This window comes from Mustela putorius, unplaced genomic scaffold (genome assembly GCF_011764305.1).
Source record: "Mustela putorius furo isolate JIRA1106 unplaced genomic scaffold, ASM1176430v1.1 tig00000196_pilon_pilon_pilon, whole genome shotgun sequence".
NCBI classification, from domain to species: domain Eukaryota; kingdom Metazoa; phylum Chordata; class Mammalia; order Carnivora; family Mustelidae; genus Mustela; species Mustela putorius.
Window position 1 is genome coordinate 5,284,230 of NW_025421310.1, and position 10,380 is coordinate 5,294,609.

General features: G+C 64.8%; 1 protein-coding gene across 1 annotated transcript; it reads right to left on the minus strand.

Moving 5' to 3' along the window:
- Nucleotides 1–401: 401 nt before the first annotated feature.
- Nucleotides 402–9,594, minus strand: LOC101679662 (USP6 N-terminal-like protein). Its single transcript, XM_045077462.1, has 15 exons — nucleotides 9,484–9,594; nucleotides 8,992–9,075; nucleotides 8,623–8,692; nucleotides 7,961–8,046; nucleotides 6,762–6,801; nucleotides 6,378–6,458; nucleotides 5,936–6,043; nucleotides 5,442–5,551; nucleotides 4,745–4,793; nucleotides 4,260–4,380; nucleotides 3,492–3,586; nucleotides 3,204–3,269; nucleotides 2,569–2,668; nucleotides 2,129–2,281; nucleotides 402–1,827 (listed from the first exon to the last, which is right to left on the minus strand). Exons 3-15 carry the CDS (start codon nucleotides 8,686–8,688, stop codon nucleotides 1,046–1,048), a joined length of 1,857 nt encoding a protein of 618 aa, XP_044933397.1. The 5' UTR covers nucleotides 8,689–8,692; nucleotides 8,992–9,075; nucleotides 9,484–9,594; the 3' UTR covers nucleotides 402–1,045.
- Between the last annotated feature and the right edge of the window lie 786 nt (nucleotides 9,595–10,380).

Sequence of the window (10,380 nt, forward strand, 5' to 3'; positions counted from 1 at the left end):
AAGTGTCCCTTTGGCCGCTTCTCTGAAGGGTTGGCTCCGGCTGCCCCTCCTATGGAGGCGTCCCTTGTGTGGGGGCCCGGGTGGGCAGAGGGAAGAAGGACGAGCTTTGCACAGACTGTGGTGACCTGAGGCCGGCGGCACCTTGCAGTCACTCTGCTGCCAGCCCCGTCCTGGCCCTTTGGGCACAGGCTGGGTCGCAGTCCATTTTTTCAGGGTCTGGACGCTGGTGTCAGTCCGAGGTGGGAAGGGCCCCGGGTCCCTCAGCATTGTCTGCCTGGAGGCCCCTCTGCGGGGAGCCCTGCGGGTACTGGGGAGGCGGCCTGGGCCTAGCCACCCTCTTCTGTCTGGGTGTCTGTCCGGCGCGTCTCACAGAGAGTCTGGGCTCCACAATTCAGGCCGGCTTTGTGTTTGACCACGTCGACACTTTATTGAATGTCATCAGTCAAGAGAGGCTAGGAAGCAAGGGTGCCAGCCTTCTCCTGGGGATGGAGACCTGCTTCTCCCCCAGGGGCAGGAAAAATCGCACGGAGGCCTGGGCACTAGGGTCTCCCACTTGTCGCTTCCACTTGTGCTGAGTGCGGGTGGCGGGACGTTTCCCGAGATTGGGGTCTTGAGAGGCAGGTCCTAGGATGCTGACCTGAGCTGGGATGCAGCGTCAGGGTTCCCGGACAGGGTCCCGACACGTCTGCCTGGCCTCAGCCACTGCCCTGGCAGTGTGGCAGCTGGCAGGTGATCGCTGGAGTCCTGGGCTCTGGTGGCCCTTGCCTCCTCCTGTGGGGGAGGGGAGGGTGGAGCCCACCACTCTTCCCTACTGCGCTCAGGCTGGGGTGACCTGTGGTGGGAGTCGTGCACCCGTGGGGCACGGCCAGTCCCCAGGCGGACACAGTGTGCTATCGTGGACTTCACTAGCTTTCGGTCAGAACTCAGGACTGCCCAAGGCCATGAGGCCTTGGACCGCTCAGTTCTCCTTCTGGTCATTGTGGGGGTGGGGAGCTTGTGTCGTTTTTGTTCCCCCGGGCCTGGGGTCAGGCCAACGGAGGTCCCTCTAGGTCAGTGACTTGTACCTCCTGGCGGGGGTGCGATCTTCTAAAAAGTCCAGAGTGAGGAGGCAGGGCACCGTGCTGGCTGCCCAGAGCCTCTCAGCCCCCAAGCTCTTCTCCAGAGGCCTTGGGGAATCGACGTTGCGCATCCAGGAGGCGGTCAGAGGGGCCCAGGCATGAGCAGGGCCCTGGGGCTGCGGGCTCTGCACTGGCCCGCAGGTGTCTCGGCTGGGCCGGTCCAAGCACACACAGGGGCAGGAGCTGCGGAGGCCCCAGGGCAGGAAGGGTGTCTCGTGTCCTACAGCGTCCTCCTTCCTGGGCTGGGTTGTCCTCATCCCAGGAGACACAGACACATTTTGGGGCATGGTCTGGGGTGTGGCCACAGGTGTGGCCCTGGCAGTGGCTGAAGGAAAAGGGGCCCATGGTTGTGGCCTCAAGGCCTTGTCCACAGGCCCCCTACACACCCCCCCCTGGTGTCCTGGGAGGTTGGGGAGGGAACTGCATCGCTGCTGGGGCAGCCGCGCCAGAACCGGGGTGCCAGGGGGTCCCGGCCGCAGGGGTGCAGCCAAGGGCTGCGTCGACCTTCCCTCCCGCAGCGGCTGCTCGGCCTTGATCACAGCCTGGCGTGGAAGGGGTCCCGGCTGCTCAGCGTGTGTGGCTGGGACTGAGGAGGCCAGCCTGACTGCTCCAGAGAGTGTCTCCAGGGTAGGAGAGCGGAAGAGGGCCGTCAGGGCTGGGGACCCGTGCTCCTGGCCCAGGGGCATCTTGGGGAGCTCCTCAGGGCCGGCTGCAAAGAGGCAGACTGGGTCAGTGTCTCCAGTAGGCTGCTCATGCCCAGCATGTTGTGCCCCCAGGCTGTGCTCCCGGCTCCCTGGGTGTCCACCCCGGCCTGCCCCTCACAGCTAATCCAGGCCGCGCATGCCCTGCCCCCACAGGGAGCACCCCGATGCACAGGCCGGGCCTGGGTTCCCCGAGGTTGGAGCAGAAGAACAGAGGGACAGAGACACAGAGGAGGCCCCCCGGGGACTGGGTCCACTGTGAGCTGCCCCAGGAGGGTGAGGCGGGAGGGTCCGGGGACCGGAGCCCACCTGGCGGGGGCAGGTCGCACTTCCTCCGGCGGAGATGGGCCATGGAGGCCCGAAGGTGTCTGAGGACGGCCTCATCCTCCAGGGCCCAGGGCTGGGCCAGGGTGTCTTGAAGGAAGCCCTGCAGCCCTTCCAGGGGCAGCTTCAGGAGGTGTTCTGGGCAATGGGTGTGAGTCAGAGCAGAGGGGCGCCTCCGTACCATCCTAGGATCCTGCCCGGGGACGGCGGTTGGGCGTCCCGCTGTTCCCAGGAGCACCAGGGGCAGAGCCTCGCAGGAGAGGCCCTGTGGTCCCTGCTCCTCTGCAGGGCAGCCCCCAAGCCACTGGCCAGCCAATGTCCCTCCACCAAGGCCAGCCTGCTCCTCGCTCCTGGGAGGAGTGGGCCATCTCCCCGGCCCCCGAAACCTGCATCAGACACCCCTGGGCTCCCGCGGGGTCCCTTACTGCGGTGTAGCCTGAGGACGGTGTAGGCCATAGCTGTGAGGACGCGCTCTCCGTCCAGGATGTAGGCGTCCCAGAGCTTCAGGGTGAGCCCGATTGGGGTCTGCGGGTGAGCGGGTGTGGGGGGAGCAGCCTCAGTTAGGCCCAGGGGTTCTCCGCCTGTGTGAAGGCCTCCCGTCTGCCCTGCCCCTGCCATCCCATCTCCCTGGCTGCGACGGACGGGGATCTGCAACCCGTCCCGTGGGTGTCCTCCTCCTGCGGAAGATGGGCTCCAGATGACCTTGGGCGGGAAGGGACTAGCCAGTACGACACCCAGAAATGCGGGCCACAGACTCTGTCCCACTCTCGGTGCCCACACACCCCGACAGGACTGCAGGTTGGCCGCAGAATGGGCCGAGGGCCCGTCTGCTCCCAGGCTGACCTGGCCTTCCTGGGGAGGCGGAGACGGACAGCGCCGGTCCCCGGAACCTCCTCCAGGGGCCCCGTTCGAGTCTGCAGGATGGGTCTGGACCGTGAGCCTCAGGCTCAGGGTGTTCGGTGTTGGGCCTGGCTTGTCTGGAGAGTGAGGCTGAGCTCGGGCTTCCCCTGGGCCCAGGGCCAGGAGCAGGTCAGGGACCAGGTCTGCCTGAGGGTCTTACCCGGCCGATGAAACATTGTAGAAACCACTTGGTGGTGTACAGCCCCGCGCTCATCCCTTGCTCGTCCTGGCAGAATGACACAAGGCGCTCGGGGCCCAGCCGGCGGCCGCACGCCACACCCGCAGCCAGGTGGACACACCCCGCGTCCCCGCTCAGCCCCGAGGGCGCCCTGGTCCCAGCAGGAGACAGAGCAGGACACTGGGCCCTAGGCAGCATGGGCAGGGTTCTGCAGGTCCCATACCCCTGCCCCGGGCGGTGATGCTGGGCCTCCGGGGAGCGTCTACTCACCAGGTGTTTCTTCAGGCCTTTGAGCTCCTTCTCCATGATGATGTCATGATGCCGCTGGAAACGGGCCAGCTTTGGGAATCCCGGAGCGAAGAACCCTGAGAAGGCCCCAGGCACCCCCACCATCAGAGTCTTGCCCCCCACCAGGTGGGGGGTGACTCTGCCAGGGGGCTCCGCTCCCAAGCCCTGACTGGAGTGTGTGGCCATAGCCCTCCCAGCCCTGGCTGCGCCCGCTGTTCCACAACCGCCGCAGAGCCGTCCAGGCCTGGTGGCTGGGCCAGAGGACCCTCCTCCTCCCAGAGACCGAGCTGAGTGTGTAGCCCGGCTTTGCACCAGGGCTGTCGGACCCAGAACACTTCCTGCGGTGGTCACAGCAGGGGCAAGGGTGTCTCTAGCCCTGAGGGGCAGAATGAGGCTCCCACGGGGAGGGTGATGGTGCTGTGCAGGCCCAAATCCTGGGCTTGGGTGCTGGACTGAGGGTCCAGGGAGCGGGACATGCCACCGTCAGGTCTTCGTCTGGCCGTGGGCTGCCGGGGGACCCGGCAGGCAAGGTGGCTGCCAGACAGGGTGCTGAAGGCCCCGAGGGAAGGCGAGAACGGTCTGCAAACGCTGGGGCCAGTGACCATGGCTACAATCGCCTGAGGAGGCTGTGCCCTTTGCCAGTGGGGAGGCGGGCTGGCGGGGGGTCCCAGCCACCCCACTGTTCTGCCGCCCTGCAGGGAGGAAGTCCTGAGTTGCAGGTCCCGCCCAGGTGCTCTGCAGGCCCCCTACCATGCATGGCGTGAGTCTCCAAGCTCATCAGCTGGGCCAGGGCCCAGAAGGCATCTTCCTCACCCAGGAACATCAGGAGGAGTCCCACAATGTCGCTCATCCCCTGACAGTAGCCCACCTCCTGCAAGAGCCAGACCCCATGGAATGGGGCCACCTCGCTGGGGGAAGGTCATGACAAGGGAACCGCCCTCCCCACCCAGGTCCCGAACTTCCCACGGGCTCTTCAGGATCCAGCCCCGATCATTAGTACCACAGCGGTGCAGGCCAGAGCCCCCAGGCACCCAGCGCTCAGGGACTCAGGGGCCTTCCCTCCCCCGCACTGAGGTCTGCACCCCAGCCCGGCCCCAGTCCTAGGGTGTAGGGCCCCTCGCTTGCGTCTCTTGGGCCATGGGAACTGGAGACCCAACTAGGAGTCCCGCCTGCTCAGGCCTCCTGGAGACAAAGGGCACCTGCGGGGCAGGAGGGCTGGCGGCAGGGACACTCACGGGGTTGTAGACCGAATAGGCCAGGAGGACGTGGAACAGGGCTTGCTGCCTGGGGACGGGGAGAACAGGGTGGGTGGCTTTGTCTGACCAACCCCAACCCTAACCCCTGCCCGGAGCAGAGTGCAGCCCCAGAGGACCCCCGGTCTTCAGCCAGGCTTGGGGGGGACACTTTCGGAGGGGGATGAGGGTTGTGATCCGGGACCCAGGCGGGGCCGGGTGGCATTTGTGGGTTCACGGTCATGGGTATCTTTACACTGTCCACTGTTGAAAGTGCAATGCCAGTCCACCCAGAAACACACCCAGCGGGCTGTCCCCTTGAGCGTGTGCCCCATGTGTGTCCTCGCCCGGCCGAGTCTGTGCTGCCAGTCCCCCAGCTCCCCGTAGTGCCCCCTGCCACGACCCCACACTCTGGCTCGGCACCCCTCCTACGTGCTCCACGCCAACCTTGGGGTTCCGCTCTCATGGATCCCCGCCAGGCCCTGGCTCCATGCCCTCCCCATCGCAGCAGCCCCGGGGTGCAGATAGGGACCCCTAGGTCCTCCCTCCCAAGTTCACCATGTGCCCGAGACCACATTTGCTGCCATTCCTCTCCCTCTCCTCAGCGACCCTGTGTCCTCCACCCAGAAGCCCCCTGGGTCGCGCCGGACCCCCCGAGGAGCTCCCGTACCCCAGAGGCCTGCTTGTCCCCCAGCCTCACCTGACGCCATAGCGGTCCTGGAACATGATGTGGTTCCGGAAGGTCCGGTTTACGTCCAGGTCGATTTGTTTGATGTCTTTGCAGGATAGTTGGGCCCGCTCCTTCATTTTCTGAGGGCAGAACCGGGGAGGAGGAGCCAGTATCAGCACACAGATCCCCAACTGCCACCAACAGCCCCCGAAGCAGAGAGCGTCCCCTGCCGCCTTGGGCCGTGTCCTGAGGACACCTCCTTCCTTCCGTGTTCTCTGAGGCGCCCCCAACCCAGGAGCTCACCGTGCCCAGGATGCCTGTATCAGGGATCTTGTGGGTAGGCCTGGGGGCCGAGGGCACTACCAAGGGTCAGTGTGTGGGTCTTACCCTCCCCGCACTGAACCCTGTCCTCCAGGATGGAGCTCCAGCCAGGGCCCTGACTAGCCTCTCCCCACAGGGTGTCCGTGGCTCCTGCCCAGGCCTCCTCCCAGGGCCACCGCTCTGCTGAGGGCACAAGGGCTTACCTCATACAGCCCCTGGTGGGTGGACTTGACCTTTGGAATATCGAGCAGCAGGGCCCACACCTGACCCCTCACCTGGGGAGGGACCCCTTTATAAAGGCGCCGACGCATCTGCAGGCGAGAAGGTAGTACCTGGACCCAGAACCAGGCCCGCCCCGCCAGGCCTGGGAGCAAGAGGCATCCGAAAGCTTTTGACTTTGGCTCCGTGGCATCCCCGAGAGGCTGGGTCTACTTGGAGCTGGGCCCCGTCTCCCATGAGGAGGAGGGCACTGGACCCTGACCCGGCGCTTCCTCTGCTGCCGGCTTAGAACTAGAGAGGCTGGGGCTCTGCCAGCAGACTCCCGCCAGACAGGGGCACTCCGGTGGGGTCGGGGTCCCCGGGAGGCAGGGGACTTTACCCCCACCCCCTTGGGACAGATGCCATCTGCGGGCCCACAGCACCCACCTTCTCGCTGGGCCCGTAGTGGTCCCAGTTGCCTAGCATTTTCACCCACTTGTCGGCCCTGCGGGTCTCCTGGCGATGTTGCTGGAACAGGAGAAGGGGGGCAGCGGATAAGCCACGCAGAGCTGGATACCGGCCCATATGCAGCGTCCAGAAGACCTGGGGGCCGGGACTGTGCTGGGAACAGACTCAGAGGGGATTGAGAGGCAAAGGGCCGTCCCGCGGACCCCGTCTCCGGGGCTCAGGCGGGTTCCTGGCCACGTGTGGATTCCTGGGACAGGGGTTTTGGTGTCCTAGCCCTAGGAACAGCTTTGGGGACTGGGTCTGCTGTCGCCGGCCCCACGTCCACCCACCGTTTCCTGCACATGACCCAGGAGAGCCTCATACCTTGGCCTCTCGGGGGCTGAGGGCGGGCAGCTCCTTCTCCCTGGAAGGCAAGAGAAGCAGAGTCCTGAGCACCATGCCCCCCACCCCAGGGCCCCAAAGACCCGGGAGGGGAGGCCTGACTCTAGGGAGGGCTCGGGCTGCCAGCTGCCTGTGGCTCAGGTGGGGGCAGCAGCATCCCGCCTGGGGCATGAGAAGGTGGTTGCTGCCAGGTGGGCTGGGCAGGTGTCCCTCAGTTGTCCCCCAGAGGGACCTACTCCTAAAGTGGGATGGGCCACTCCTAGTCACTCCTGCCTGGGTGTCCCCTGTGACCATCAGTCTGAGGACACCACGTGCTCATGGGTCCAGTGTCTATCCTGCCACTCCCCCAGTGTCCATCACCCTGCTGTCCCGACTCCACCCCTCTTGCTGGTCACTTCTGCCGCTCTGGCCCCTTGTCTTGTCAGAGCCATGGGCATGAGCCCACCCTCCCACCGATCTCCACGGCCACTGTGCACTTGGCGGCGAGCAGGGTCTGGGACCTGTGAGTAGCATGGCGACCAAAGGTGGAGTCTCCGGGCACGGTGAGGTCTCGTGGGGCCCCTCGGCCTAACAGCTTCCATCCCTCAGGGTAAGGCCACTGTGCCGACCCCTGCCCTGGTTCCTCCCTCTAGGACAGCCTCCTGTCCCTCTCTGTGCCCCTCGCCCTTGTGGGTCGGCCCCTCCCTCCACTGCCCATCACCCCTCCCTCACCTGGCCTTGTCCCTGGCATCATCGTGCCATCCCCCAGAAGCCTTCAGGAGCTGTGGCGGGCCTGGCCTGGGGGTGTGACCGAGGGTACCCCTCAGCCCCCACCCCAGACCACACCACCCTCCCACGGAAAGGACGCCACTGTCCCAGAGCCCCTCACCCTCGATAGTCCCAGCTGAACTGACTGGATGCACAGACAGAATGCAGAGGGCAGGCCCTGGGCCTCCCTGGAACAGGCATGGATGCCTCTCATTGGGGTGCCCAGGGGCCCAGCCCATGTCCCAGCTCCATTCCTGCCACAATAATGGTCTGCCTCCCGGGTCACCGAGCTCCAGCCAGAGCAGATTTGGGCCCTCAGAGGGATGCAGGCAACGAGACCCTGAGCTAGGGACATGGGTCCTGCCTCCACAGAGAGAAGTTCCTGTCAATGCATTCTGCCCCTGAGCTGGACGGAGGAGGGCCCCGGGACTCACTGCAGGAAGCCATGATGGTCCGTGAGCCTGCACAGCGAGAGGTCAGCACTTTCCCGGGCGTCCCCTGGAGACCCTGCTGGGCGTGCCTGAAACAGAGAGGGTCCTTGGTGGGGGTCCCTTGCGAGCTCGGGGCAGGGGGAAAGGAGGGAGCAGAATGGCTCCCCTCGCCCCTGATCCTCAGGGAGTCCAGGACCCTCTGAAAAGGGGCAGCATGAGAGGCAGGCCCTGTCGGCTCAGGAGCAGGCTGACAGCGTGCCTGCGTCCTTCAGTGATGCCCCGCTTTGGTCTCCTCTACGGGACGGCGGCTCTGGTCCCTGCCTGGGCCATACATGCTCTCGCTGCTGAAGTCTCCCTTTGGACCAGACCTGCTCCTACACGTCTAGGACGCCACATGGATCTCCTGAGCACCCGCTGTCTGGGATCCCAGCTTGGGCCTCCTAAGCTCCTGCCACCTATGATCCCTGCCTCGAACTCATCAAGGATGGACACCTAGGATCCCCAAGGGACCCTCAGCTGCTTCCCAATGCCCGGGACCCTCCCCCACGTCGCACTTGTTCCCGAAGACTCTGGTCCTTGTCTGGGCTGAAGGGGCCCATCCTTGGCTCAGGCCCCATCCCTGCAATGAGGGTCCGGCAAGTCGATGGGTCCCCTCTGGGCCTCACCTGGGTGTAATTGGCTAGGATGTGGGCCCGTTCCAAGGCCATCAGCGTCTCCAGGTCCTGGTTCATGGTGCTGCCAACCAAACACATCCCAAGGGGACCCTGCATGAGAACCGCCAGGGAACCAAGGCATGTGCTTCCAGCAGGCAGATCCTCAGTCTGTCTGAGCCCAGAGTGGAGAGAACCCTGGGGCTCCATGGGCCGTGGTGGGTCAACGGATCCCACGCGAGCACTGCCTCCCCTGTGCACTCCCACCTCCAGACTCCCTTCCCAGCCACCGTCCCCAGCACGTGGTCACAGTGAGAGCACGGTCCCTTCACCCCATACCCAGGAGCAAACGGGGGTCCGGGTTTTTCTCCGGGGATTTCTGACCTGATGCTTGGGGTGGCGTCCCCGAGCCCGGGTCCGACAGCTGGAGGCTGGATGGAATGGCCGGCCAGTGAGTGTCCCTGTGGGCTTAGGGGGGATCGAATGTGACTCTGAGATGTGACAAGCTCATGGGACAACATGGAAAAACCCGTGAGCAGGCTGTCCCCACATGAACACATGCCAGCATGAGTCTGAACGGGCTCCCCAGCTGGCAGCCTGGGTTTTGGGAATTGCCTGAAGAGGGGTTGAGGGGAGAGCAGGAGGGACTCTGTTCTCCCTGGAGTGGAGGGGCATGCGGGCTCCCTGCCCAGGAGGCTGGGACCTGGGCGGCAGCGAGGGCAGCCCACCCTCCAGGGGGATGTGGAAAGGCTGCCCTCGCCGGCTCAAGGTCTGCGCTTGGGGTCCGGGAGTCTCGGCCACAGCCCTGGAGGCCCGTGCTGCTCCCCCTGACCCTGTAGGCCCCACAGTGGTCTGAAGGGAGCAGCTCACACTCACCTGTGACCTGTCGCTGTGGGAGCTGCGCCTGTGGTCTACACAGGGTTCTTGGGGGGAGCGCGTCAGTGAACCTGTGGCAGAGCCGGGAACAGAGAGCGCGAGCGTCTCCAGCTGCCGGCAGACACAGAGCACAGTGTGCGCCAGGCAACGGCGGAACCCTGAGGCGCCACCATTCCGTCCACGGTGGATCCCATGTCATCCGTGCGGGTCAGCGGGGTTCTGTCTGCACTGAGCCCTTCCCCCTGCAGCTCTCACTCTCCGAGAGGGTCTTGGTACCACGCATGGTGGGAAGGGAAGGTTTGGCGCCCTCACACCATCCTGAGCTCCTATGCGGGGGCCCTTGGGGCAACCCCCTGCTTCGTTGACAGGTTTACGAATGTGCTCCCAACCCATGGGTTGCCAGCGTGCATTCTGTCCTCGAGCACATTGGAGGGGTGCCTGGGGGGCTTGGTCCGGTGATGGTCCCCCTCTAGATATTGGCTCAGGACATGATCTGCCTGGTGGAGAGATGGACCCTGTGTTGGGTCCTGGATGCTGCTGGGAGTCCGCGTCAGGGTCTCTCTCCCTCTCCCTCTGCCCTCCTTCCGCCTCAGCTCTCTCTCTCTCTCTCTCTCAAATAACTAAGAAATCAGTGGTTTTCAATACACATTGCAGACCATGGGAGCAATAGCTCTCATGTCTGCAGAGGTGCCGCCTCCTTTGAATGGGAGAATCATGGCCTTTCATGGACCCATGAGGATTTCTACAGGAAGCCCATGGTCGTCTGTGTCTAATGCGGTGTTGTCAACACGTCATGGTACATGCGTTTCAGGAGTGCCACTCAGTGATTCAACGGTCGTGCCCATTCATCTGCGCTCTGCAAGAGAATTGTCCTCCCCTTCTGTCCGAATACCAAGT